The sequence below is a fragment of the Monosiga brevicollis genome, genomic scaffold, assembly GCF_000002865.3.
Source record: "Monosiga brevicollis MX1 MONBRscaffold_3 genomic scaffold, whole genome shotgun sequence".
Classification (NCBI taxonomy): Eukaryota; class Choanoflagellata; order Craspedida; family Salpingoecidae; genus Monosiga; species Monosiga brevicollis.
In genome coordinates, this window is record NW_001865040.1 from 258,329 (window position 1) to 286,291 (window position 27,963).

Below are 27,963 nucleotides of genomic sequence, written 5' to 3' on the forward strand. Positions count from 1 at the left end.
CAGGACTGCTCAAATGGCGTGGTCCAACCTACCTAGAATTTGCTGTTGTTGACTTGCGTGATCCGATGATAAATGGCGCACGTCACCTCTACAAACGCCACACACCATCAGCATCGTTCAAGAGTCGACTGTCCACCAGCAGCAGCAGCAGCAGCAGGAGTAGCAGGAGTAGTAGCATCGCATCACACCGCTCTGCTCCTCTCGGGCCTCGGGGGCGTGTCGTACCTTCTTGTTCACTGTCCAAATGTACCAAATGCATTTCAAACACACAGATCACCTGTTGTAATCAAAATCACACACACCATCACACACACACACTCTCTCTCTCTCTCTCTCTCTCTCGCTCTCTCTCTCTCTCTCTCTCTCTCTCTCTCTCTCTCTCTCTCTCTCTCTCTCTCTCTCTCTCTCTCTAGTAGTTTCTCTTTCTACATCCGGATGTAGTTTATCTCTTTCTGGTTTCTGGTTACTCTCTCTAGTTTCTCTGTCTCTCTCTCTCTCTCTCTCTCTCTCTCTCTCTCTCTCTCTCTCTCTCTCTCTCTCCTCTCTCTCTCTCTTGTCTTTTGATGACGTGCAAGGCTTTTGTGGTTCAAACACGATTAGCTCGTGGACGAAAAAGGATGAGGATGGATCAAACCACTTTGGAACAATGATTAAGAGGCAGCGAGAGCCGAGGTCAGGGTCCGGCGAAGATGAGAGCAAGGTCGTGAACCAGCTCTTCCACACCAGCACCGTCAATAGCGCCACCACCGGCCACTAGTTCGTGCCACATGCGGCACAATGGAGCGATGGCCGAGAACAAAATAAAAAAAAAGGCAAAGGCCATAGGAATGATGGGCAAATGGTTGCATTGGAACAATGGGCAGGCAGAGAATCTAGGAGTTGGTGGGAGCAATCCTGGATTGACGTGATGGCCATACGCATGCCAGCAGCGTTGCGCTGACGGTGCTGGCGGGAAGAACGGCGCCAACCGTCAATTGGTTCGAACTCGAGCCTAGACAAACTCGCGTGTAGGGCCTTTTTAAGCCAAATGCTGTTAATACTTGACGTGTATGTGTGACAGGGACAATCGCAACTCAACCCGGCCACACCGAATGATAAACGACCTCCAACATTCATTTGCAAAAGCACACACTGGCAGTGAATGAGCTTGCAAGTGTCGAAGCTGCCGACGCAGAGACCTGGCCCCCTCCGCCCCTCTGCCACCGAACGAAGCCCAGAACGTGCCTTGATTCTGCTTTGGTCTCCGAGTGTGTTGTCTTTTGTCTTTCGTGTCTTTGTGCCTGTGTGTTGTCCTCTTTCTCTCTGTCTCTCTCTCTCTGTCTCTCTCTCTCTCTCTTTCCAAATCTCTCCGTAAACCCTCTCTCTCTCTGTCTCTCTGTCTCTCTGTCTCTCTGTCTCTCTGTCTCTGTCTCTCTCTCTCTCTCTCTCTCTCTCTCTCTCTCTCTCTCTCTCTCTCTCTCTCTCTCTGGCAACTGTCCCTGTGGTTCCATGTCAACAACATGTTGTGCGCGGCTTGCCAGCAGGGGCACGAGCATTGAGGTTTTGTCGGCCTCGGATCTCGAGTTGTCGTGACTCAGGTTGAGCTTTGCAGACGTGTGACTCGATCAGGGAGGGGGCGGGGCGGGAAAGGGACCTGTTCCTTTTCGAGGGTCTGGGGCATGAGTGCGCGGTTTGCCTACGCCGCCACGCCCGAGTCCGAGACTCGCTCCACTCCAGCCGTTTCAGCCACTCTGCGACCTGAGGCAGCCTGCCAGGATGGCTGTGCACCAGCCTCGATCCCCCACCCGGGTGCTGCCACTACCCTTGGCCTCCGCCCTTTTTGTTCTACTTGCCCTCCTCCTTCACATTGATTCGTGTGGCAGCGTGAGTACAACCCCCAGCGGCACGACGTCGGTGGGAAATGTCTCGACCACGGAGGGCGGCAATGATGAGTCCATCGGCAAGCAGGTGGATCGCGGCATCGAGTGGTTCCGGACGGCAGACTATAGCTCGTGGAAAACCATTCTCGTGCTCGTCGCCATCGTCCTTGCCGTTGTCATCCTCGTCCTCTTTTGCTTCTTCTGTTGTTGCCCCCAGGTCTGCGTCTGCCGCGATCGCGAGCGCGAGCGCCGGAATCAGGCGAAGGACGATGCTGAAGGCATGATCACAAACCCCATCTTTGAGAACCGCACCGCCGCTGAGATGGGTCGAAACGCTGCAGAGGTTACGCGCAATGCCCGCCATGGAGGCAGCGTCAACAGTGCCAGCGGTAACGGCTCAGCCGGCGGAAGCAACCCCACCAGTCAACCTGTCAGCCGCCATGCCAGCGATGGTCGTGTCGGCCCTGCTCCGACCTACGACCACCTTTCGAATGACTGGCGCCAGTCGACTGCCTCTAGCGGCCCTCCAGCCCCGGCAGCCCCGGCAGCCCCGGCCTGGACTGCAGAGTCCCAGCCAGATCACTACGATCACCTCGCTCAGGGCGCCACCTCGCTGGCTGGCCCCGGTCACAATGATCATCCGAATCCAGCCTACGACCATATCGTTCAACTGGAGTCGAGCCAATTGCCAACCTACGACCACTTGGCCCAATCAAAGGAGCGCGATCGGCTCCCAGGACAAGCCTATGCACACCTCCACGGCCGAGAGGTGGTGGATGAGCCTTCGCGCCCCGGCGTTTACAATCATCTGAATCCTTCGAGCCGAGGCACGTCTTGGCATGGCCAAGGCTCATCTAGCCACACGCACGAGCACTGGTCTCATCAACGTCACTCCATCCATGCCCATGCTACTCTGCCCGAGGACACCATGATTGCCAACGTCGCCTACGCCTCGCATAACATTGCGAGCGACAGCGAAAATCATCAACCAGAGGCCGACCCATATGCCGTCCCCATTCCCATTACCACCACCACTCTGTTGGAAGCCCCTCAACCCGAGCCTTCCCCTCGCGTCAATATACAGTACGCCGAAATTCAAGGCGAGGAAGAGTCTGTTGAAGCCATTAGCGGGGTGGATTCCGGGGCCATTGATCACGAAGCCACCAATCACCGCGACCACGCTGATGCATATGAACAACATGTGCTCCAGTCTGAAACACCAGCCATGTCGGTCATCCCGCTCGACCCTTTGGGACCAGTGTCTGACGTCAACCGTGACGACGAACCAGATCCAGCGACCTACCCCTTGACCAGCACCTTCTTTTCTGGGGCCGTCACATCGGAAACCAACGTGGATGGCGATGAAGAGGAGGAGGAGGGCGAGGAGGATGGAGAGGACCACGCGCTGGAGATGACAGTGCTCTTAGCCGACGGTCGCACCGTCCGGCGCCGTTATGAAAACATGAAAAGCAGCAACTTAGAAGTAGACCTAGCCAACGCCCCCCATGAACTGCACGAATTGGTCTTTGAGAACATGACGCGCCAGGAATCCGAAGCCACGCTGCGGCGAGCGCGCTCGGCATCGGACGTGGCAGCCACGTTCCTGCTGCGGCGCAAAAACGAATACGCCTTTGTCCTGTCCTGCGTCATTGGTGAAGAGGTCAAGCATAACCTCATTCGTCGTGTCGACAAGTATTGGCGTTTGAATAATGCCATCCTCCAGCGCAACGACATCCCGTACCGCCTCGAAGGCTTCGTTGCCTTTTTACAAGTTCACGGTGCCCTCACTCAGAACATTATAGGCAATACCCTTGGCCGATGGATTCAACCCTGAGAAACATAACACGCACGCATCCGCGCTTCCGACAGGGACTTGTCATCGAACAAGCTCGATGATGCGTTTTCTCCGCTTTCTCCGCTTTCGGCCATTTCTCTTCTCTCATCCTGGTGTGGTGCCATGTCATGTCGTGTCGTTTCGTGCCTTGTCGTGCCTTGTTGTGTCGTGTCGTACCGTGTCGTACCGTATTTTGTACCCTTCGCCTTTCATGGCATGCTGAGCATGCATGGGTTGGTGCGCTGTGTTGTCCGTCCTGTCTTCTTGATTCTTGTTTGACTCTTTCTTTCCTTTTTTTTTTGTTCCCTCTTGTCTTGTGTCAATTCCTCCCTCAGGGCCTCTTGTGTCGTGGTTGACGAAAGGCGCGCTGGCCAAGATCAACTGTTGTGCGCCATAGCACTGCTTACCTCACCCCATCCCCCAAAGCAATCGAATTCTATTGACGTGTGAAAAAAACGAAAAAAAAATCAAAAAGACAAAACTTCAAGCAAAAAAGTCAAAGTTTTCGATTCGAGCATCTTTATCGTCATCACAAGGTCATGGCAGCAGAGGATCCAGAGGTCTTTGTGGACTGGCAGCCCGATTCTGACAGTGATGATGAGGGCGAGTCAACTGGTCGCGCAGCCAGGTTGGCCCGAGCGGCCAAGAACTTTGACCCGCAACCCATGCCATACGAGGTTTGGACCAGAGTCGTCGCTCCTAACCACGTGCATGAGCGCCTGGGACACGCTGCCGCTGAGACTCATTCCACATTCGTCCTGCACGCAACTTTGGACCCACACGCGAGTAGTGGTTTTTGCATGAAGACCCTCGGGACGAGAAGCAGCTTGTACACGTGATCTCACACCGCGGTCATCTGCTGGCTGCGCGAGGCGACTGGGCTGGCGTTTTGAGAGTGTGGGAGACGCAGGCTACGCAACATCGACTTGGACGCTTGCTTGAAAAGTCATGGCTTGATCTGCGCATACAAGCCGCTCGCCACGGATTCGGGGACATCCATGTGTTGGACCTTTTGAGGGAACAGGTACATCCACCTTCTTGCGGTGGCGGCAATTGCAAATGACAGCGTCTAACTCATGGCGGCCACCTCCAAATGGAACGTTCCAGGCCATGGCTGACACGGGCTTTGAGTACTATGGACGCCTCATGTTGGCCGAGACCTTGCTCGACATGGGGCGTCATGAGGGTGGGTTCTGCTTGAAGGCACCCCTGTTTGGTAGCTGGTCTTGTCTTTTATTTGATTTTTTCCGGCTCTTTTTAACAACCTCACATGATCTCTAACCTCTATGATTCTGGACAGAGGCTTTGTCGCTTCTGATGATCTGTATCGACGCGCAACGCATCAGCGGTCGACTCTGGGGCATGCTAGCCGATTGTTATTGGGCTTTGCGCGTCAGTTAAAATACCACCTGCCTGCTCAATATCAAACACGTGGCCACTCGTACAACGGCAAGATGGTTGCGCCTTGCCTTCTTCACCTCACGTGTTGCCTGGCCCCATTTCTCCGATGTAAACGATATGATAGGATCAAGCGCAGCTCAAGCGATGCTATGCGCAGATGGCCGCCGTGCGCGCGCGCGCTTGGGCAGAATTGGTCTGTTGGCCAAATGCCTTTGCCGAATGAATCTTGCCAAGCCATTTGACCCGTCAGATTTAATATGTTGTGCCATGCTGCGCTGCCATAGGGTCTACAATCCTCTCGTGGCTTTGGCCGCCAAAATGCTCGCGCCTACTTGGAACGGTATGACACTTTATTCTGAAGCAGTCGCCGCTTGCCTCCTCGCACGATCCCCCCCATCTTTAATCTTCTATTTGGCCAATAGGTGTGAAGCCCGATGCATTGCGTTTGGCCTACCACAAGGTCAGTCTCGAACCACGTCAACGCCGCATGCTTCCGCATCAGACCAATGCGACGCTGCTGATGCTGCTGATGAATGTGGCTGCTTTAGCGCGTCCGTCCAAAGACCTTGCAAATGCCGTTTTCACGGAGCTCAAGGTGGCTGGTGTAACGGTTGAGTGCGTTCGCCTGTTCCTCCTAGCTTTATCGAATGGGCCTGCGCTCATGTGTACGGCTCATTACATACCTTAGACTGGACCGGGCTGAGGATGAGCCGCAGATGCACAAGGAGCAGGTTCCACAAAAGGGATTGGTTCATGAGCATCCGGACAAGTTTGAAGCCTTTTGGTTTCATCGATGGCAATACTTGCCACAAACCGAGGCTGATATACCTGAGCCACGCATGGCGTATCAGCCAGATCGCGGGGCTCTGGCAACCAGCGCCTCTTCCCTTCAATGACCGTGTGCCCTTTCACATGCCCCGACAAATGCAAGCCATGAAGGACGCTGCCTTGGAGTACAGTCAATTCCCAGCAATTACACGTGTCGACTCAAGCCGGCCCGAAGCAAGCTGTCTAAGTCATGGCTGGAGGAGAAGAAAAAGCAAAGCTAATCTCATTCGCGACGCCTATAGCACCCAGCGCAAGCCACTCATCAGCCAGGCACAAGAGAACGCGTTGCCGTTGGGGGTTTGGGCTTATCAAGAAAAAAAAAATGCAGAGTGGTGTTGACGCAAACCTTACCACACACATTTCCACCTCGTGCAATTCGGACGTAACCATTCTCGCCCCAATCTGCTCCCCTGCGCAGCAAAAGCACACATTAAGTGAGCTGCCGGTGCGCACGAGGAAAGCATTCCACCGGCAGCGCCGGTTCATTTTTTCGTAATTGATTCCGATCCCATGATGTTTTTGTGTTTCGGCAAACTTCCGAGCACGTTCAAGCCCAAAGCTGAGTGCGCCAACGTACCACGAGTTGCGAATGATCCAATAGTCGATGGGATTTCCATCGACAAGTTCTGTACCATAACCCACTATTTGCACTGCGTGCTATACATTCAAACAACCGGAAAAGCAAGTACGTGGCGGTGAGGTCGTTCTCTGAAATGAAGATGTGGGGACAGAAAAGAAACCGTGAAAAGCAACTGTAACTGTTCAAGACACGAGTCAAGGACGAACATCTCCCGCGCTGCCAGAACTAGCACAATGCCAGCGGATAATGCCCGATTGGTAGCCGTTCCATGGATCAGCGTTGACCTTGATGGCCAGTGGTCCGTGCTGCACGCAGACGGCCAGGCAGAGCACGTGAGGGCCCACGATGGAAGGGTGATGCGCACACGCACGCTCTGCGCGAGCCGCATAGCAGGGAAACCACAACCACCTGGGCAATAAAGGTCTGCATCTGTGCCTCGGTCCAATCATTGCAAGTGCAGCTCGAGTTGATTTGAGCAAAGGGCGGGTGCAGGGAGGGACAGGCAGGCAGCCCGCCCGCGCAGCCATCCGTGGCACAGGCAAATTGGGAGTAGTTGGCCGCCTCCAAACCTTGAGCTATTCAGCCAACCAAAGCGAGACCACGTCGTGAGCTTGATCACGACAGGCACCACATCAGGTCACGAATTTGGATCAGGATCGAACGCTCACGGACTTGCGTTGGACACGCTGAGGTCATAGACAAACTGCATGGCTGCATCAACGTAGCCACCGCGACACCCATTCTCTGTGGAGCCGGTGCAAGAAAGAATTTGTTGGATGCTCAAGGGCCCGGCACCAATGGGCGCGTTTCCTGCCAGACGGAACATAATCTCCACCGTTTCCGCGGTTGCAAATGCCCTGCGTTGTGAAGGATGCAGTTGGCCCCAGCACCAGCGTCATGCCCGAGCGTAGCTGCGTGGTTCGCGCTTGAAAAGTCGACCCGACCCCAATGTGCAAGCCACCACAGCTTACCAACAACCGCCGCACTGTACACCGGCGCAAACACAGGCACGCTCGTGAGTGCCAACAAGCCGTCAACTGGGTGACTTCTAATAGCCGGAGCAGAGTGGGCGCGATGAAACTGACCTCGCCTTGATTGTTAATGACCGTCACCATATCTCGCCTGCCACCCATGACCACACCCTCATGAGATGAGAATCAAGACATAACTGTGACCCGCCTGGACATACATGTCAACAGTGGTAGGGAGCGTTGCCGTTGCAGCGGCTGCCATGCTGCAGTTGAGCGGTGCTACCAAGCACGAGGCTTGATTTGATCCCAAAAGACGATCGTTTCTGGCTGCCGCGTTCAGGTCCGTCATGAAAAACTGCGCACGCCTACGAAATAAGTTCGCACAAAGGTCAGCTGGCCCAGATCACGCGCCGAGCACGCGAGAAGCCAGCAGCCGCAAAATTTCGCACCGTTTGCGCTCTGATGCCACACAGCGATCGGCAAACTTGTTGAGGCCAAATCTGGCTGTGTGTCCTGCTACCCGGCTGGCTGCTGTGGCCGACATTCCAGCCGCCGCCGCCAGATTGGCGCGAAAGCAAGCCAAGTGGCGCGCATACGCCGTCGGCTCCGGATAACTCCGATTATACGCACGGAGAAAAGCCTCAAAGTCCTGACGAGTCCCATCCACGGACTCCTTCCACTCATCACTCTGCACCACTGCCATCCACCCACAGAAGCATACCAACACACGCAGCCATCTCAGCCCCCCTCCTGCTGCCGCTGCCATCTTCGTCATCGTTCACCCGATCTGAAGCGAGCGAGCTCAATCGTCTGACAAGCGACCCAGTATATGATGACATTTACTAAATGTAAGTCTCATCGGTAGCTGTGGTGTGTGTGTGTGTGTGTGTGTGTGTAGTGGATCACACCAAAAGGGCAGCGCGTGTGCGCAGCGCGCAGGGGGAAGGGAAGGTCACGGATCGGTCACGGATCGGTCACGGATCGGTCATGGATCGGTCATGGATCGGCGGCAATCTTCCGAAAGAACCTCTGATTGAAGTCATTGGGAAGATCTTGATTCCGTATACATGGAGTGATCCGTCGAATGGCTTGTGCTGGGAACTTGCGTGATCCTGCTCCTTGGCAAGGGGGGTAGGCGAGCAGCTAGCTGGACGTGTGTCTGCTTGAGGGTCGGTGGGCCTTCTCATGATACCGCACCTTCTTTCTCGCTTGTGTCTCGCAACTGTAGCCCGGTGTTTTTGCCACCGACGCCATGGCGGACGAAGTGGACCAGTATGAGGATGTGAAAAAGATTCACATCGAACGCGGAGCCAATGGATTCGGCTTCAACATCAAGGGGACCACCCAGGTTGGCGGCACCATGCATGCCGTCAACGGCCGACTCTATCCGCCTCTGCAGTACATTAGTCATGTAGACCAAGGTGTGACCACATTTGTGCCCGGAAGACGGCTCCTGCACTGCTCCTTTTCATGGCGCTAAAGTCTGATGCTTTACCCCCACCACCTCCGGGCTGCAGGTGGAAGTGCGTGGGAGGCAGGTCTGCGCAAGAATGATCGGATTCTTGAGGTCAACGGGCTCGATGCTCGCGGCGCTGCCCATGCAGATGTGGTCAAGCAAGTTATCAAGGGTGGTGGTATCCTAGATATGATCGTGCTCAGTGTTGACGAAAAGGAGGCCGAGCGCCTCCAGCGCTTGGAGGAAGCTGCAAGTAACAAGCGCCAGAAGGTTTGATCTCTGGACTGAACTTGCCAGTTCATCTTCACTCGGCGCTCTTGTCTTCCTGGCCCGTTTGCTTTGGGCCTGAAAGACCATTCCAGGAGTCAGAATCTCACAATGTCCATTTCTCGCCAATCCGCAGAACCAGAGCTCGCGCCTTCTCGAGATTCGCGACTATGATACGCTCAAGGATGACCAGGGCAAACCCTTTACAGTGTACAACGTCTACGTCAAGGGTTCCTATCGCACCTCCAAGCGCTTTAGCGAGCTCCAGAAAATGCACTACGCCGTGCGTCAACTCCCCTCCAACCCATCCGTTCGTTCAGCAATGCTGTTGCGCGCTCGCTGATACCAGCTGCCTCTTTGAACCCAATGCTGCAGATGAAGGCTCGTTTCCGCTGGCACAAATTTCCGGCCTTTCCTGGCAAGAAGCTCAACGGCTTGACCAAGTCCACACTTAGCGTACGTTGCCTCTCTCGTTGGAAATCCTGGCTTGTCCCGTGTTGAGCCTCAACTCATCAACGCGCACCGCGATGAATCACAGGCTGCCGATTTGAAACAGCGACGAGTGGATCTCGAGGACTATTTTAACAAAGGTGTGAAGTCGAATCGGAGCTGCGGCTTTCTGTCATTTCCTGGTACCTGTGCCATCAGCTGTGTCTCAAAGCACTCTTGCTCACTGCGTGGACGCCCCCCCTTGGGTTACCCCAGTTTTTCAGGTGGATGACATTTTCAAGAGTGATGAGGTTGCCGAGTTCCTCAAGCCTGGTGACTATCGCCCAGCCGGTGTGACGGACGACGACGAGAATGATGATGTCTCGAGTGATGAAGAGCCTGCCAAGCCTGCCGCCAAACCCGCTGCTGCCAAACCCGCTGCCGCCAAACCCGCTGCCGCCAAACCCGCTGCCGCCAAACCCGCTGCCTCAGCATCTACCGAGGCAAAGCCAGATAAAAGCAATGAAGCGTCAAACGCGAGCAAAGACGATCTGGTCAGTCAGGCCTGGTAGCTTTAGCCGTGCCCCCTTATACCAGTGTACAAGAGCTCATGTCATCGCTCTATACATGAACGATCGATAGTTTGACGAAGAAGATAGTGAGCCCGTGCCTGCCCCTGGCGCCCGGAGCGAGTCACCGGTATCGCCCGCCACGCAGGTCTTGCTGCCCAACAACGAAGTTGTGGATCTGTCCGAGGCCACGACGGCTGGCCAAGCCATTGAGGTACGTGACCCAATGCCCGCACGCCACACACACACACACACACACACACACACACACACACACACACACACACACAGTGCAAACTATGGGCCCGAACCAACACATGTGCAAACTGGTCAAGTTATGTAAGGTTTAGTCCGACCCTCTTTCTCATCAACCCCGGACTGGTTAGATTCTTGCCGACAGCATGGGCTTGAGCGATGATGCCAAGTTTGTATTCCGCCTTTTCACAGCGGACGATGGACATTCGCCCGCTTCACGCACACGTCCCGCTGCCAACGCCAAGCGTACGTGCTGCCACATGCCTGTGCTACCGTTCTACAGTGCAAGCTAACGCGATTTGCTCCCGTGCAGTCACCCTCTTGGAGCCCACGGCAACGCTTGCGGATGTCAAGACACACATTGTTGTTCGCCGTTGGTTCTTCTCCAAGGAGCACGAGTCCCGCTTGGACACCGACGACGTTGCCGTGGCCTGGCTCTTTCACCAAACGCGTCAGGAGATCGAGGACGGTACCCTATTCTGCGGACCCAAGAAGCGCACGGCGCTTGATGAACTGGCCAGCCAGGATCAACAGTTGGAATACCTGCAGATGGCACGCAAGCTGCACATGTACGGTGGCTGGGCCTTCAAGCCCTGCACAAGTGACCACACTGGCGAGGTAAGACCTCTTGGTCATTGGTGGCCGCTTGGTGCCCGTGTTGAGCACCTCATGTTTTCTGAAACAGGAACAAACAGTGTGTGCCACTGTCACGGCCGATAAGCTGATTCTGCAACCGTTGACCGAGGACGGCCAACCATCAACCAACTCAGACGATGTGACCCTCATGACTTGGGATGCCATTTCCAAGATCAAACGGTGGGTCCGAATGGTTTTTCTCATTGCCTTATCATCTTGCCGTGGTGGCCTGCGTGATGATGATGATATGTCAAACGTATTTTTTTTACGAGGACTCATGTCATCGGTTCGTGTCTGATTCACATCACAGACGTGATGACATGATCGGCATCAAGGCCACTGTGAGCGATGAGCCCCTGACCTTCAGGCTGACAAGCGAAAATGTGAGTTCACGCTTCATGGCATGTCGACGCTTGCCTTGATCTGGCTGCCATTTGCTGACCGGGATTTGCTCTTACGATTCTGTATCATCGTCCCAGGCGGGTCTATTGGAGGCCGCGCTCAAGCGCGCAGTCATGGAGAATGAGTGGCAAGGCCAGGACGAGGCCGAGTCACTCTTCTTTGGTTAAGCCACTGACGCGCAAGCGCGCAACTACGAGAGGCAAAACTTGCCTTTCACCTTTCTCATATTCTCGTGATTTTCGTGTGAGTTGTGTACAGACTATCCGCCTGTGCGCTCTTCTTCCTCTCTTCTTCTGCTTCTTCGACCCTCTTTTCTCCTCGGTGGCTTTAGGACGTTCTCCCTCTTCTCGTTGTTGATGTCTGGTGGTTCGTGTTGTGTTTGGGCCTGCATTGGTGTTTTCCAAAACTTGTTAGCGGCTCTCCTTGATTTGGAGGCCTGCCGTTGCCCCACGTGTTCTTTATGCTTGAGCTTAAGCAGACTCTTTGGCGTGATTGCTTTTCTATTGTCAAATCTTTTACTTGGTGTACACACCTCTGTCAGACCGCATGCATACGAGGTCGGCGATGACACACCCGTACACTCGTTCTCGCCGGCTCATGTTTGCTGCGAGTGTGGACTAATTGAGCTATGCGCCTTCAACCGTTACCCACTGTGTTATTTTCGCGCTTGCATGAGTGAAGATGAAAAGTGCAAGTCCTGCTTCAGGGATGTCTTAGATTGGGAGGGTCATTTATTCTGAAAGCACAAGAGCAACGACGGGAGAAAGGGGCATGAAAAACACCATCACCGCCGGGCAGTGTCGGCAGTGCCGGCAGTATCCTAAGCTATATCGTGCCTTAAGCCTTGAGGGCAAATGTTTTCTTGATCTCGTTGAGCAACTTCTCGACCTCGCCTGCAAAGAGCACGCCTTGCTTGCGCTGCTGACGAATGGCATCGTCGCCGTGGCTCTCAATCTTATCCAAGGCCACAAACTGGCGCGTCAACAACTCCTGTTATCACCCATAGACAGAAGAAGTGAGACTTGGCAAAGGTTCGCAGACACGAGAGGTGCAGGTCTTTGAGAACGGGCGGCCCTATTACCAGGGACAAGAAGGGAGACTTACATCAAGCTCGAGCATCACCTTCTTGGCCGCTTCTGTGGTAATGGCCCCGGCTGCCAGATTCTGTTGGAGCTCCTTGGCGCGCGATTGAAGGTCTTCCAAAGCACGATTGGCCTTGGCGGTGGCTGGCAGCTCGGGACTCGCAGCATCATGGGCTGAGCTGTCAGAGGTCTGGCTGCCCGCAGATGCAGGTGGAGTTGGCTGGGTCATGGAGCTATAGCCAAACTGTTGATGACTCTGAGGATGATGGTGTGCAAAATCGCGTTGAGGCTGATGCTGGTGCTGGGTGTGATCGTTGGCCGCAGCATGATGTGCGTGACCCATTGTGGAGGCGTGTGGGACATAAGCATGGTGTTGGTGGGAGGGAAAGGCGGCACTCCGGAAGTCGCTGTGCTGTGGCTGCGTGGGGCCTTGCTGATAATGGGGATGATGCGACCTGGCGCTATGGTCTGGCACCGTCTTTACGTACTCCTGGCCGTGATCCGAATGCACTGGGATGTGGCGTACATGGTGTTGACCACCGGAGCTGAAACGGGGATCGTCCCAAGTGGTGCGCTTGTTGGCATGGTCTACAAAGTAGTAGCGCTGCGACGGCGGGTCGAACATCATGTCCCAGTTTGGAGGGAGAGGGGCGTGCTGCGCGCTGCTCGTGCTGGGCTGAGCTGGCTGATGGTGCTGGTGGTTGTATGCTGTGGTGTGCGGAGCAAAATGCCCATCCCCGGCCGCCCAGCCGGGCGCATACGAGTTACCATTGAAGGACATTGGAACGGGCGCAAGCCAAAATGTCGAAGCTTGGGGGCCAACAGAGCGGATCCAGAGATTAGCGTGATCACTACTATACACAGCGCAAGAGCCGCAAGTCAGGGGCCCATCTCTACACTCAAGGGGTGGGGTTGAAGACGTCTTGTGTGCGCCCGCAAGACGAAGGTGGCGATCATGCGTCCGCTAGGTGGCGGTTGTTCAACGTGCGCCGCGCTGCTTTGACTGGCAGCTCGAGAATGCAAGAGGTGATGCGTCGAGGGCGACAAAAATTACCTGCAAAAACTGTCAAGACTCCAACAAAGCTCCACGGGGGTCCTCCTCAATCAGATTGGCCAGCTGCTGCTGCTGCTGCAAGAGCCATCAGAAATGCAACAAGCACACACCGCACCGCACAGGCCGACGGATGAAATGCTCGCACCAGCATGGGAATCTCGGCTTCCTCTCTGTTCTCTGCCAAAGGCGCTGATGGAGCTTACCACTGCTCGACTTCCACCTCTCCCAGTGACACTTGCAGTTGGTAGCGAATTGTCACACTTTTTGCTGACGTTTGAATTTTTGATTCCTTTTCAAGACAACAACACCAAACGAGGAAGGCAAGACACGAGGAGCCCGCATGCGTCCGACCGGTGGCGAACGCACTAGAGCAGTCCCTGACGGGCAAGATCTTCGTAGACTTTTTTGGTGACAACATTTCCCATGCTGTCCTCAAACTCCTCCTCGTCCTTGTCGAAGAAGGAGGTATCCTTGTTGCTCTTCAAACGCTCGTAGAGGTTCTTGGCATCCTGAATCTTGGTAATGTTGATAAAATGCTTCGAGTTGGGAATGCCCAGGCAACGCATACCGTGCGCGTGGCGCCATTCGGAAAAGTGTTGCTGGAAGGCCTGCCACCCCCGTCCCAACAACACAAACCGTGAGCTTCAATATGATGCATGGCACCATGCACCATGAACCCAAGCGCGTGCCGTACCTTGGGACCGCGATATGGCTCGTTGCCACAAATCTCACAAATGTACACCTTACTCAGGCCGTGCAGGCGATACAACCAGTATGGAATGGGCTAGCCATTGGCAAAGTAAAAAAAGGACGAACAAAAAAAGTGGCATCAGCACGAGGATCGAGCAGGAGGCCCCGAGCCCGTCGTCGGCCAACACGTCTGTTTATGACTGTTTACAGGTCATGAAAAGGCTTACCTTGCCCTCCCAATCCATGACCACGTTGGTGCGCTGAGCTGAAGGAATGTCCTCGTCGTCCTCCTCCTCATCCTCCAACACAACAATGTCATCGTCCTCTTCCTCAATCTCGTCGGCAGTTCGCGCTTGCTTACGCTGCACGTTCTCGAGGGTTGCACTGCGCACGTCTTCCAGCAACTCGCAAAGACGGTAGATTTCCGCTTCCATCTTGGCCACCTCCTTGGCTTTGTCACCGGAGCGCGTCGTGCCGGCCGTGGCGGAATCGGCATTCTCGCCCTTCTTCTTCTTGGCAAAGAAAGACTTGTCCAGATCCTCCAGGCGCTTGCCCTTGGTAGCAAACAAGCGCTCCGCCCGTTGACGAGGTGTGCCGCCTGCCTTGAGGCCCAGTGCCATCAGACCAGCCTTGACACGCTCGGGGTCCACGGCCTCGAGGGCTTCAACACTAGCATATGGGCTCAAATCTAAAGCCGCCACGGGAACGGCTGAGGGCGCCTGATACCCTTGCCAGCCCACAAACTCTCCTTGCGCCCACTTCTGCTCAAAATCGGTGAGGGCCCCTTCGACCACCTGTGAAGCATGCACACCCAGGTGGCATCAGGCCGATACACGAGCACCACAAAAGACACGGACAAGCCGCCCTCCCACTTACCTCGGCATAGTTCCGAAGAGGGAAGGCTCGTTCGAAAAAGTCTTGCAAATAACTCAACAAGTCATCCACATAGCTGCAGGTTCCAACAGATCGGGTTGCTGTGAGCCACGAGAGTACACGTGCTGCTGTCAGATTCTGCTGGTGAAGGCATACCGCTTGTAGGCGTTGCTGCCCTTCTTCTTGTTGTCGAGCTCATAAAGTTGGTCAAACATCTGCAGGTACTGGGTGTACTCGATGCGTTCGCCCATGTTCAGGTTGATGTAGGCTTCATGCAGCGCCACGAGATCCAGATATTTGCCGTAGCCCTCCTCGCCGGAAAACTCAACGTGTTCTGCAAACGCATGCCCCAGTCATAGAAGCACATGAATTGGCATGGTCGTTCCCGAAGCATAAGGCAGACAACTCCCAAAGGTGGTGACATGAAGACATGAGGCGTGGTGGCGCAAATCCCGTCGGCACTAGACGTACCGGGAAGCTCTGGATAGTCGGGCTCCTCGGTGCCCTTCTTTCCTTCTTCCTTGTTGTCAGTTGTCGAAGGGGTGGGAACAGAGCCATTGGTGGCCACGCTGGCCTTTTTGGCCATTTCGCTCAGCCCTTCGGGAATGAGGTCAATGTCCATTGGACGGGCAATCTGCACACAAAGCAGAGTCAAGCCACAAAGGCAGCAGGATGAAATACGAAGAGATCAAGTCGATGGTGAGAGAAGGAGGCAAAATTCGTATTGCCCATTCGTTGTGACCCCCGTGCGTGGAGAAAACGCGACCAAGTATACTCAAAGGGTCGGGTGACGGACCTCGTTGGGATACTTTGTGTGAAAAGCCTTTATGGCGCTAAGCTTGTTGTAGAAAGACTCGGTCGGCGCCCCGCTCATCAGGGCCAGTTCTGCCGAGCGCAAGCTGCAAGGACAGGCCACGATGCGATGGCGGTGATGGCGGTGATGAGTCTAGTTAGACGCGACACGCCTTTGCAGTTTGGGCAAGCATAGACCTACCCATCAGCATCGTCGTAGGCTGCCAGCAGCTTGCTTGCACACTCGCTTGCCCGCTGCACGGATTGCAATGCAGACCAGTTCATTGTGAGGACGGGGCTTGATGAACCAAAACTTGAGTGACCGGTTCTTGCACCAAAAGCGCACACCGACCTCAAGCATGGCACGCGTGTGGTGCTGTGCATTAACAGAGAGGCGCTGCGTGGGAAAGTTCAGGTTGCCCAAATCACTGGCACCACGCACAAGACGCTCGATTTCCTCATGATGCAGCCGCTGCTGCTCCAAGATGGAGTCCATGGCCGCCATCCCAATCGGTCTGCGGGCAGCGGAGCAAGGGTGCCAGCCGACGTCAGTCCAACGTACTGCCGACAACACTGGACGCGGTGCGGTTGACCAGGTGATCACTACCACGGAACCAGATGGACCGCAAGGGTAGACCTGTCGACAATTTATTCAACACTCGTCAAACGCTTCCTTTATGTCTCCGATCCTCTCTCTCTCTCTCTCTCTCTCTCTCTCTCTCTCTCTCTCTCTCTCTCTCTCTCTCTCTCTCTCTCTCTCTCTCTCTCTCTCTCCGCCCACCCCCTCATCACAACAACCGCCGCCACCGTCGGTCGCCAGCCAGTCGCCGCCGCTGAACGTACCCAAAGCTGCAAAAAGTGAAGCGAGGCGCTGAACGTGTATTACCAAGTGTTCTTGTCCAAGTTTCTCTGACATTCAAATCTGTACCACTCTGTGTAATATCGTATCAATGAGGAGCAGTAAACCGACCCAAGATGATTCAAAGTTTTGAAATTTTTACCAGCCGGAAATTTCGAGCTATTGTCAGCATTTCAAAAAATCCCGTTTTCGTTGTGGTCTCTCGAATTTTTTTTTTTTTTTTTTTTTTTGGGAGGGGAGGGGGAAACTCAGCTGCCTCGGGCGCGTTTGACTCGGGGTCCCTCGTGTCGTGTGTTGTTGTGGCTGCATCAAAGAGGAATAGGAGGCTGGTGAAGGTGGATGGGTCTATCCTTGGCGGGTTTGCAAGTGCATCACCTGGCTATTTAATTTATTCCTTTTGGTGCGCTTTTGAGTGCATCAGTACGTTCAACGATGGAGCGCCAACACAAGTTGCAGACCGCCGTGTGCCTGAACCGGATAGAGTCACGCGCTGACGTCGTGGTCACTGATGATCACACCGTTCAAATTGGCACAGAGCATTATTCTGGTACAGTCGCGTTTGTCTGTCCTGGGAGCCTTGCCTCTGCACTTGCCGGGTGGTGTTTGCATGGTTTTGTGCTGCAGCGAGCCTATGGGCATTTATCTAATTGACTGATCTGTGTCATGCCCTGGCAGTTGGCTTTGCCTTTGGTAGCGAGGCTTCGCAGCGGGTTGTGGCCAGCTCGCTCGTGCCGCCTGCCGTCATCACGGCATTTGATGGCTATGATGTCTCCGTACTTGTGTGCGGTGCTCAGGCTGATAATCTACTGATCGGTCATGAGGCTCCGGGGTTGATCTACTATCTACTCGATCAAGTCTACGAGCGCCTAGCGCATGCAGGAGCATCCTCGCCCGTCTGGCAGGTGTGTGACTCGTCAGTGTTCCCAGTGTTCTCAGTGTTTGAGTTTTCTGATCAATCAGCCCTCTCACAGCGCCGCATGGGTATGTACACCGCTGGCCCCGTAATCTTCCGCCGAGCAGATGGCCGTGTCTGGATACGTTGTCCCGACGCAGGGTGTCTGCCATGATCTTTTGGGCCGCCACACCTGTGCGCGTGGCGAGGACGCCGAGGCACACGTCGCCCCTGATAGCGCGGCTGCCGCTACCATGGTTGCACAGATCCTTGATGAGGGGCGTCAACATGGGTTTCCCCATGCCCTCTCTGGTGCCTTTGTTGTCCAACTCGCGCTGGCTGACCACCTCTTGGGACGCGGTGCCATCATTCGATTTTGCCTGGTTCCATGGCGACCTCTTGTTCGCATGCTGGCGGCCACTGCGGCCGATACCCCGGATGGCAGAGGGGCTCCACATGATGCCTTGGAGGCACTTATGACCAAGCTCATGGACCAGACCGCTGCGACCTTGGTTGCTACTGTGCAACCTGATCAGGAGCAACATGGAACCAACCTTGACTTGATTCGTACCCTGAGCGCAGCTGCGACGAGCCGCTCCTGTGCCGTGGCACGCCGCCAAGTCCGCGGCCTTGCCGACTTGGTACCAAATCTTCGCCAAACCTCGACCAGCCATAATCTGGAAAAGGAAGCAGCAGCTGACGCTCGGGCCGAGCCCGAGCTTTCCGCTATTCCCCGGGAGGAGGGCGTGGCCACAGAAGGATCTGAAACGCCCACCCTGTCTGGGAGCTCGCAAGCAACACGCGACTTTGCGCGCCTTTTCGATGTTACTCCTCGCGAGCAAGCGCTGGCGCAACAGCAGCGTGCTGCGTCTGTACGCCCTGCTGACCGAGACTTCTGGCCCGTCTCGACAGCGCGGCAGTCCGTCTTTCCGACACCTTTGGGAGCTCAGCACCAGGCACCGCCATCAAAAGTGTCCTCCGATATGGCTGACCTCCCTACACCCTCATCGACGTCGTTGCGCAGCGCCGCGGCAACGGTTCATGCGACACGCCAGCGTGTGCAGGAAGTCCTAGCTTCCCGCCATCTGCGCACTCAACCCTCCGTACCTGCGCGGTATCGCGTGGGGGAGCGAAGTGACAGCGGGGTGGAGATTACGCGCACCACCACGCGCATTGGTGTTCCGCCCAAGGCATCTGCCAACGATGCACTCAAGACTGATTTGTCCGCACCCCATGCCCCCGCCAGGCCGGCAATGTACTCTCGCTCCGCCACTGGTGGCACGGACAGCCACGGCCTTCGGGAAGACCTGCGCTCACTGCGCCAACGCCTCGAGCGCCGCCAGCGGGAAGAAGACTTGAATACCCGGGATGCCGACAGTGAGGCACAAATCAAGTCTGATTTGCGGCACCTCCGCCGCTCTGCAGAAACGGCTCACGATCGATGCGATGTGGTAAGCTGCTGCATGTTTCGCTGTTAAGGGAGAAGCGCGGGAAATCTGATTGTATTGAAATTTTGCCACGACTAGGGAACCCATCCTGAAGCCGTACACCCCGGAACATCCGTGGGAGCCCAGGCTACCGACTACAGCGACCTGCTTGGCCTCAACCAGGAGCTAGTTCGAACCAATCAGCGCCTGCAAGCCGCGCATCACACGTTGGATGACCGCGTCATGGCCTTGCAATCGGAGCTACGGGCAAGCAAGGATGCCGCACAGCGAGCTCAAGCAGAACGCAATCATCAAGCGAACACCATTGAGCGCCTGCAAGCCGAGAACGGCGACTTGCGCGCAGCACTACAACACGAGGGCAGCGCTCGCGTTAAAGAATTGGTTGGCCAACTTTCTGATCTGAATAGTCGTCTCGAGCAAGCGACGGCCCAGGCCGAGGACCGCGGCATCGAGCTAGAACGCACTCGCAGTGCCCTCCATGAGTTGCAAAAGGACAACTCCACCTTTATGCAGAAGAATGACCGGCTCCAAAAGGATGTCAGCCGGCTCGAGGCCGAAGTGGAGGACCTCAAGCTCACGTTGCAACAGGTTGAGGGTGCCCACCACACCAAGGCACAAAACGTGCGCGGTCTGCGCACCGAGCGGCTTTCGCTGGGCCAGCAAGCCGAGCAACTGCAGCGTCAGGTTGATACGCTGACCAACGAGCTGGGTCTAGCAGCAGCTAGCCACGATCAACTCCGTACTCACGCCGAGGAGTCTCGGGAGGAGGCCAAGGCCTTACGTCGGCACAACAAGCAGCTGGAGAAGGGCATCAAGGAGGTTGAGGATAACGTCGAGCGGCTGGAGGCAGAACTCGCAGCGGCCCTCAGCGCCAAGACTGACGTGGAGGGGCAACTGAGCACCGCTCAGCAGCAGTTGGAGGAGTACCAGGCCAACGTGACCACATTGCAAAAGCAGAATCAAGCCCAGCGCAACAAAGTGGCGGCGGCCACACGACACGAGCAGGCTTTCCTCAAGGTCTTGGCCAAGTTGCAGGCCGTTGTGCACCATGCTGCATCGCATGCCAGCCGTTGTGCCGCACGCAACGCGTTTGCTGTCAAGGCCAAGCGATTGCAGGATGATATTCAGATTGTTTTTGAGGAGTGTGTGGATCACCTGGCCGAGGGTGGCCTCAACTTCAAGACGCGCCGTGATGTCGTGGCTGGCATGAAAGACATGTTGGCCCGCCGGGAGGGCTAATCACCCGTGTGGGGCAGCTTGCTTACTTTTTGAGTGTGGACACCCTGAGTGAAGTGCTGTGGATTGCCACTTTTTTTTGGGTTGATGCTGCCGCGTCCCATTTGGTCAAGGCGGCCTTTCTCTTCCTTGCTGTTTGAAGTTGTTCGTCGGTTGACACGTATAATAATATTATTTTTGATAATCCATGATAACTCAGCCTCAAACGTTTTGTCTGTTTGTTTTGCTTGGGTACAATTGTGGGCTCGATACAACTAGCCAGCAGTCCGTGCACAGAAAATACGATAGCCGGAATTGGCTTGCAAAGATGAAAAGAAAGGAAGAACAAACGAGTTGAGCATCTTGAACGTGTGTGTGCGTGCGTTGACATCCCGAACACTCAGAGCCATCCCGAAGGGACAAGAGTGAATGCACGCCACGAACAGATACATGAGAGATACGCTCATAGGGACACGCAAAGAGCCGCGGAAGATATCCTTGACTCGGTATTGGTGCCTGCTCGCATTCAAGCGATGCGAGATGGCGGGCTTGACTTAGTTGGACGACATGGTGGAGCTGGCCTTGCCAAAGTCCTTGTGAGACTCGGTTCCACCATGGCCATAGCCACCGGCGCCGAAAAGGGCCTCGTAGCATGGCTTTTGGCAGTAGGGCTTACCACCGTGCTCCAAAAAGGAGCCGTTGGCCAGAATCTTCTTGCACTTTTCGCATTTCAGGCACATCTGCCAACGAGAGCAAACTAGGTCAGTACAAACGCAGACGTCACGTCCTTGGTGGCAAGAGCGGGTCATTCTTGACGCACCTTGTGCCAGTCCTTGCCAAGTGCCGTGTGCTTTTCAGCAAAGTACACGCTATGTCACAGGGAAAGGACAAAGGACATAAACAGGGCGTGAGTTGAGCAGACTAAAGCGGGATGGTGCCCATCAGCTGCAACGACTGTTCGGCACGCCTAGCCACCCATGCCTGTGGCCTCTCGCCAGAGGTTTGAGAGGCCCACTACCCCGATTTTTTCCCGATATCTCATCATCATGACCGCGCCGCGTCATCTTCTCCAGAATCGAGTCAGAGGGCGGGGGGTGGCACAAACACCAACCTCTTGCCGCACGAGGGGCACTTGGGCGCTTCAGGGACCTGCGGAGAGCCATCGCACGATTGACAATGCACATAGAGAAGAGAGCAGCCGTCAGATCTCAGGCCTAAAACCTGAAGCCCTCGTGCTGCTGGAATCAAGAAGACATGTGCGCACCTTGAAGGGCATGATGTCGGTGTTGGTGTTGGGGGGGGGAGGGGTCGTGATTTGAACAAATCTATCTCATGCACGCAAGCGTACCAGACAATCAGTTAGACGGCCAAGGCAAAAGGCCACGACAAAATCTTATATCCCTGCACCACAACGCCCACAACAACCAACAACCAACAACCCCCGTTGCTTCCTGCTGCTGCCATCGCGTCCGTGCTGCCCAAGACGATGCGCGCGCGCGCCACTGAAGCATCGGAACATTGTTGTGGTCTTGCACACACCAGAGGAAAATGCACACACAGCTCGAGCGACTGGGTTACTAAGTGTCACTCTTACATCGACTCCTCAGGTACATCCGGATGTAAGACTTTTTTTTCCTCTTCCGCCTCGCCTCTTGTGCTTTTCCTTATTTCTCTTTCTCAAACCGACCAATTCATTTGTCTCTCTCTCTCTCTCCCTCTCTCTTGACATCTTGCTAGGCGGTTTACAGAGGCGGCAGTCAGGCAGTCTGGGTATTAGCATGTATGAAAAATTCAAGAGTCGCGCTGATGGACTCGACTGGTCTTGGAAACGGACATCTGAATTGGTTGGTTCACACACCCACACTTAAAAATTAGAAAGAATTAACTCAAAACCCTCGGAGCGCACCGCATCAAACCCCAAACAGAATATGCATGAGGCGCAACCAGACGACTCCGACATGCTTCACTTAACCTAAGCAGTGCTATCTGTGGCAAAGTCCAGCTCCACCGCAAAGTGCTCGTCGTAAATCTTCCATGTCTTTGGTTTGTGTGGATTGTCCAAGTCCTGGCGCTCAATCCGCAACCTAAGCGATTGCCCGCCCATTCAGTCAATCGGCCGCTCGTACTCGAGCCCACATCTCCCTTCTCTTTCTTTTAAGCCACAACCAAGCCAAACACCCCACCCAGGCCCGGCAAAGACGAACCGGTCTTCGGGAACAAAGCCCGTATTGAACCAAAAGTAAAAGGGGCACTTGTCATAGTATGCAGGCAAATCCTGAACGCCACCAAAACAGCCAGCAACGTGAAACGTCCAAGGCGCCCTGCGTCCTTGGCTGCAATTGAGGGTCAAATTTCCTCTGCCCGTACCTCTGAGTAGAACATGGTTTTAACATCCTGTCGAACCGCCGTGCCAGAGCAGGAAAACTCAATGGCGGGGATTGACACGCCACTACGCTCCACGGTGACCTGAGAACCAGAACAAATGAACCCAAACAAAATTCGCAAACCAACACCAACAGCTCTGCCCAGTGACCTACTTGCTTCGCGTCGCTTGTTTCCAGCACAGTAGTATCTGGGTTGAGCATTTTAACGCGCAGGCTTCGGATACCATTGGTACCCGAGGGATCCACTGACGCAAAAGGACACCTGGTATAAGTGGCTGATCACGATAGGCGCGCAAACCAAGTGGGCCGGTGCATGGTTGTCCCCGCCCTCAACGGAGGGGTTTCACTCACGTCGCAGGGAGCAAACTCGAATGGTCGAGATGTGCAGGGTCTTTGTGGGTGGAGGAATACGATTGTATTTTTGGATAATGTCCTCCACATAACCCACAAAGCGATACTGGCTGGGAGTCTGTGAGCCCATCGTGTATCGGTTAGTAATAGGCAAGCCACTCGGCTTGAGCAGCGCTAAATGGGACAACGCGCGGTCGCGCGCCACCCCTCGCAAAAGCTCAAAACAAACCTGGACGCCTTGGAACATGTTGCCTACACCCTTGTCGGTGCGTCGCTCGGCAAAAAAGTCCAGTGCCTCCTGAGGTCATATGTGATCGGCGACATACATGAAGAAAGGACATGCGCATTGCTACATTCCCGCGAGCTGCCAAGCTGTTCCGGATACCCTCCTCCCCCCAGACTCACCTGAGCCTGCGTAAACATGCCGCTGTAGAGCAACCAAGAGCAGATGATTGTGCCTGTCCGACCTTTGCCACCTGGACGCACCAATCATATCAGTTCGTCACCGCTTAGACAAGCACACACCGGGCACAGCTGGTGCGCACAGAAGAGCCTACCTTTGCAGTGAATGGCCAGAACACGCTTTTCGTCCTTGCTCAGAAAGTCTTGAAACTCACGACAAATGGAGAATATCTCGCTGTTGTTCCCAGACAACCAGAGAGATATCAGGTAGGCCCACGGCGCGCATCCGCAAGCGTGGTCCGTGAGAACAAAAACAAACGCGACGAGTAATGCCCCCGAAGCCAAAGCCCTCTTCGGCTTGAATGGCACGCCATCCAATTTTATCACACGGCACTGACTTGAGCGGTGGAACATTGTGATCGTCGATGCGGCAATTCTTGACCGAGTTGTTGAAAAAGGCGTGGTCGTAATCTCGCTCCGAACAGCAATTGACAATCAGGTAAGCATTCGGAAACTTTGTGTTGAAAAAGCGCGCCACCTCGGCGATGGGGTTGCGGTAAATGGCTGTGCGTCCCGAGCTTGGAAATGACATGGCAATGACTCGATCTAAAAAGCAGTGACAGCGGTACCGTGAGGTTGCTCTGTTTTATTCTTGTGTTAGCTTCCTCCTTTCTTGAAGGGCGTGCACCAACGCATGTGAGAGGAGCAAGCATTTGGCCGGCTAGCGCTACGGTACGCACCCGTGACAAAGGTCAGATCAAGGTCAAAGCCATCCTGACGATAGCGACGCTTGTTTTGCGAGACCTTTCGTGGCGCCGTTCATGACGACATTGGTGAGGGACCGGGGGCGGCGCTTTTTCTGCAAAGCACAGAAGAGGACGCCGATTTAAAAAATAGCATTCAATGTCGAGCTAACGTACCAGCAAACGAGCAGCACGCTTGAGTTTATTTTGCTCCGAAAGAAGACGCAAGATCAGGAAGATGCGCACGAGTCGTGCCAAGATGATCACTCTAGATACGTCAGCAGGTGCGCCGAGTTTTAACCCAAAAACAACGAGAGTGATTGCCGGTGACTTGAAACTGGGGCGAGGACAGGGCATGCCTCTGCTGAGTGGAGTGAGACACTTAATTGGATACACACCGGCCAGCTTCAAAGGCAAACTCGAAGATAAAGGTCACGAGCACGATGAGAGCATCAAACATCTCCCACGGCAACCGCACAAAATGACGTGGCCTGCGTCCGACAGAGACCGTCGTCAAAAAGGCGTCATGTGCAGCTACTGCTCAGTTGTCACTTTCGCACACATCCCACGACCGGCTGACATACCCAATAGCATAGATGCGCGCACAGAGCTCGATCATAAAGTAGACCACAATGATGGTAGACACCACATCATAGGCCTGCCGTGCGCGCGAAGCAGGGGATGAGGGTGGCAATGGAAGGAACAAGATCACAAGCTCGATGTAAGTACACGCACGATGGGATCCTTGTGGTGACTGTTGAATTTCCAGTGCGCGTTGGAAAGGCGAACGAAAACCAAGATGACGTCGATCAACACCAACAGCAATCCAAAGAGCCGCGTGTAGATATTGTCGACTACTCGATGGACCCACCACCGAAAGAGACTACCACCAATGCACAAGTCGCGAGCCCCGCCAAGCCAGGTGAGGCAACACAGATCAAGGAGATGCGAGATACTCAGCAGACGGCAAGAACACGGGACGTACGGTTCGCCACCGGCCGGCTTTTCGGCCCGGTTTTGGTGGGAAAGGCTCTTGTCGAAGGAGACGCCATTTTCTAGTTCAACTTCGACCAAAGCATCGGTAAAGTCCTCATCCTCCATCGCGAGGGAGAGCTCACGGGGAGAGGAGAAATCAGATGCGCGTTGGGATCCTAGGGTTGTGGAGCACTGCTCGTTGCTGCCAATGAGGGGCTGCCTGAGCTGCTGAATGACAGACTTGCCCATGAGCCTCCTTGACCTAGCTCGACCTAGGCCTACGATCTCGATTCAAGACCGAGCAGGCTCTTTGATGTCCCAACGACAAGATGAATGCCACGTGAACCGACGGACCAGGCGCCAAACAAGCCCGAGACTGAGAAGCAACACGAGCCTATCGTGTCCCCCGACAATTGATGAACACCGAAGGCGCTCCTGGTGACCCACAGGACGCGCCGGCAAGCCGAGGTGAAACCTTCAACGTCTGAAACTTACCTCAATCCCCCAAAAAAAAGGCGATCTCAGACAAAAAATTTCAAAAAAAAAAAAAAAAAAAAAAAGTGGACAACGACAATTTGATGAACCCTGCTTTGTGGCCTCGCTACTGTATGGGTACAAAGAGGCTGTAGCATGATTGAACTGGCTGAAAGAGCTGCGGCTGAATATGGATGTCAATTCTATATTGAGCAAGCCGGAAGCCGGGAGCCGATTTTCAATTTGACATGACGCTCCTGGCCTGCCTTGATCGGATCATAGGCGATATGCGCGGCGAGCCGTTTCAGACAGCAGTTGACGCTGAGCAGCCTCGTCGTACCGAGCCAGCAACCGCGAGAAACCAGCCTAGCCCGCCCGCACAACAGCAAAATGATGCAAGGGCGAGAGTTACACCACCTACACACCAACGCACAGGAGTCGCGCTGGGCACCAAGGCCGGGCCATGTCGCAGACATACCCAGAGTTGCGCTGGTTGAACATTGAATTCAGCTTTATCCACGGGGTAATTAGAGGCCAGCATGCAGCTATGACACGGCAAATGCGCAGCGGCTGAGTTGCATACGCTCACAGGGCCGTCTGGCACAACAACGTACTCACCGGTCTGTGCCAAAAAGTGCAATGACTTCATGCACGAGGTCATCCACCGTAGCATCAGATCCCTCGTGCCAGTTGGACTCGGTATACGCCAGCATGCTCAGCTTGACATAGACATGTGGGCCCGCAGCAGCTAGCAGGTGCATGCCCGCGCGCCAATTGGCCAGGGCCTAGGAAATAGCAAGTCGGAGAGTCATCCCTCTCGTTGGCGTTGGAGGGCCGGAACGAAGCATTGCAGCAAGAAAAAAAACACACACCTCAGTTCGCTGCGCTGAGCCTTCAACGTTGAGCTTGAGTGTGCCCAGGTGGTCAACGATCATGGGCACTTCAGGATGCTAGAAGAAGAGAGCCAAAGGAAGAGACCGTATGACAAGGAGATGAGCGCACTCGATGGGCGTATGATGCGGAAGAGCAGACACTCAACAGGAATAGCAACTGAAGAGGCAGCGCTGACCTTGGCGGCTAGGGCAGCAGCACGCTCCAACTGATGCGGATTGGCTTGCAGATCAAAGCTATCCATGGATCCTTACCTGAGATCTGCCATGGTGGTGACAGCAGCACTCAGGAGGACAGCGTACCTGAGTTTGTGCTTGGCAAGTTCGGCGTAGCCCCGGGCAAACTCGGTGCTAGTCAAGTGCTCGTCATGCTCCACTTTGGGCCAGCTTGGATTGTGATTGAGGATCATGCGGATACCGCGCATATACTGTCATTTTCAGCCACCCGATGAGAGTGGTTGCGACCGCCTTGTGCAACTGCACGAGTGTCCGTCCCAAGAAGTGTACCTTGCCGCGGTTTCCCTCCATCATGGAAGCGACCAGCGCCGGTGCTTGAGCATCGGCCAGGTTGGCATAACCCACAATCCCCTAAAGATGAGACGAGGCCAGACGCAGTGGTTAGGAAGAGCAAGGCTCGGGACCGGCCGTGTGTTGCAGCAGTGTACGCACGAGGGGTATGTCCGCCTGCTCAGCCAACTGCACAACATAGTCGACTTCACCTAAGAGGATCATCTCAAGCACAGCACCATTGGGATGGTACGGAGGTCGGGTAAGCACGAATCGACCAGCTGCGCTGGGGGGGTTGGCAGTGGGGCGTGGACGCACGCAGAGCATCGTCAGCAATGGCTTCGATGTGAATGGCTCCTGTCAACTTCATGCCGTAGGGATCGACATCGGCTCGCAAATCCTGCGGTACAAGCGTGGCCGGATATCATCAATGCCGATCATCGCCCTGCCATCACGGCCCCGGTGGTCCTGATCAAGTGGGCCGAGCGTACCGCGACGCCATAGACGGGACAGGCTGCCGCGACAGCTCCCAGAGTCACGGGTGAGTGGACGGGATCAGTGCCTGTGATGTTCCAGAAGTGCACATGTGGATCCACAAACTATGTGCGCACGATTCGTGAACAGCCGAGTCATCCAAACAAAAGAGAGGGCTGCAATCGCCCATGGTCCCACCTCCATGACGGCGTTGAAAGCCGAGCCCTAAAAGCAACAGGCGACCCTTTCGATGAAAAAAAAAAGGAGGCCCTCTGACCTTGGCCACGGCAACGACATGAGCAACGCATCATCTCAAGCCAGTGGCAGGGACGATCCTGAGGGCAGCATGCTCGAAAGACTTCACTTTTGCA

At 55.0% G+C, this 27,963-nt stretch overlaps 6 protein-coding genes across 6 annotated transcripts; 3 read left to right on the forward strand and 3 right to left on the reverse strand.

The window, feature by feature from the left end:
* Positions 1-72: 72 nt before the first annotated feature.
* MONBRDRAFT_22705 (uncharacterized protein) lies at positions 73-3,693 on the forward strand (the record flags this gene model as incomplete). Its single annotated transcript, XM_001742900.1, has 5 exons — positions 73-412; positions 477-672; positions 1,218-1,490; positions 1,863-1,947; positions 2,077-3,693. The coding sequence occupies 5 exons, from the start codon at positions 73-75 to the stop codon at positions 3,691-3,693; spliced, it is 2,511 nt and encodes an 836-aa protein (XP_001742952.1).
* A 1,800-nt stretch (positions 3,694-5,493) lies between these two features.
* MONBRDRAFT_22706 (uncharacterized protein) lies at positions 5,494-8,239 on the reverse strand (the record flags this gene model as incomplete). Its single annotated transcript, XM_001743220.1, has 10 exons — positions 5,494-5,544; positions 6,269-6,332; positions 6,500-6,579; positions 6,709-6,807; positions 6,911-7,077; positions 7,175-7,359; positions 7,474-7,487; positions 7,588-7,624; positions 7,692-7,838; positions 7,923-8,239. 10 exons carry the CDS (start codon positions 8,237-8,239, stop codon positions 5,494-5,496), a joined length of 1,161 nt encoding a protein of 386 aa, XP_001743272.1.
* A 474-nt stretch (positions 8,240-8,713) lies between these two features.
* Positions 8,714-12,125, forward strand: MONBRDRAFT_35789 (uncharacterized protein). Its single transcript, XM_001742901.1, has 11 exons — positions 8,714-8,894; positions 8,991-9,199; positions 9,333-9,479; positions 9,572-9,652; positions 9,910-10,179; positions 10,343-10,408; positions 10,581-10,695; positions 10,763-11,067; positions 11,135-11,265; positions 11,396-11,468; positions 11,565-12,125. The coding sequence occupies exons 1-11, from the start codon at positions 8,726-8,728 to the stop codon at positions 11,652-11,654; spliced, it is 1,656 nt and encodes a 551-aa protein (XP_001742953.1). The 5' UTR covers positions 8,714-8,725; the 3' UTR covers positions 11,655-12,125.
* A 1,758-nt stretch (positions 12,126-13,883) lies between these two features.
* MONBRDRAFT_17466 (uncharacterized protein) lies at positions 13,884-16,474 on the reverse strand (the record flags this gene model as incomplete). Its single annotated transcript, XM_001743221.1, has 9 exons — positions 13,884-14,231; positions 14,318-14,407; positions 14,541-15,097; positions 15,171-15,262; positions 15,343-15,509; positions 15,737-15,820; positions 15,983-16,085; positions 16,181-16,233; positions 16,331-16,474. The coding sequence occupies 9 exons, from the start codon at positions 16,472-16,474 to the stop codon at positions 13,989-13,991; spliced, it is 1,533 nt and encodes a 510-aa protein (XP_001743273.1). The 3' UTR covers positions 13,884-13,988.
* Positions 16,475-17,269: 795 nt separating this feature from the next.
* Positions 17,270-20,416, forward strand: MONBRDRAFT_5573 (uncharacterized protein; the record flags this gene model as incomplete). Its single annotated transcript, XM_001742902.1, has 4 exons — positions 17,270-17,384; positions 17,513-17,739; positions 17,891-19,180; positions 19,256-20,416. The coding sequence occupies 4 exons, from the start codon at positions 17,270-17,272 to the stop codon at positions 20,414-20,416; spliced, it is 2,793 nt and encodes a 930-aa protein (XP_001742954.1).
* Positions 20,417-20,638: 222 nt separating this feature from the next.
* Positions 20,639-27,796, reverse strand: MONBRDRAFT_31118 (uncharacterized protein; the record flags this gene model as incomplete). The annotated part of the gene is made up of 28 exons (XM_001743222.1): positions 20,639-21,132; positions 21,213-21,261; positions 21,504-21,541; positions 21,657-21,717; positions 22,597-22,667; positions 22,760-22,858; positions 22,930-23,051; positions 23,128-23,245; positions 23,357-23,425; positions 23,533-23,603; positions 23,685-23,764; positions 23,928-24,135; positions 24,270-24,333; positions 24,450-24,540; positions 24,671-24,763; positions 24,857-24,930; positions 25,008-25,155; positions 25,258-25,525; positions 25,602-25,641; positions 26,200-26,266; positions 26,340-26,506; positions 26,594-26,671; positions 26,791-26,848; positions 26,915-27,039; positions 27,119-27,199; positions 27,281-27,399; positions 27,437-27,518; positions 27,719-27,796. 28 exons carry the CDS (start codon positions 27,794-27,796, stop codon positions 20,947-20,949), a joined length of 2,805 nt encoding a protein of 934 aa, XP_001743274.1. The 3' UTR covers positions 20,639-20,946.
* Positions 27,797-27,963: the final 167 nt, after the last annotated feature.

Excerpts from the sequence above, each read along its gene's own strand:
- MONBRDRAFT_35789 (XM_001742901.1), top strand. The coding sequence starts at position 8,726 with ATGGCGGACGAAGTGGACCAGTATGAGGATGTGAAAAAGATTCACATC. Across the intron at positions 9,200-9,332 it reads CAAGTAACAAGCGCCAGAAG|AACCAGAGCTCGCGCCTTCT; the intron begins GTTTGATCTCTG and ends GCCAATCCGCAG. Across the intron at positions 10,409-10,580 it reads CGGCTGGCCAAGCCATTGAG|ATTCTTGCCGACAGCATGGG; the intron begins GTACGTGACCCA and ends CGGACTGGTTAG.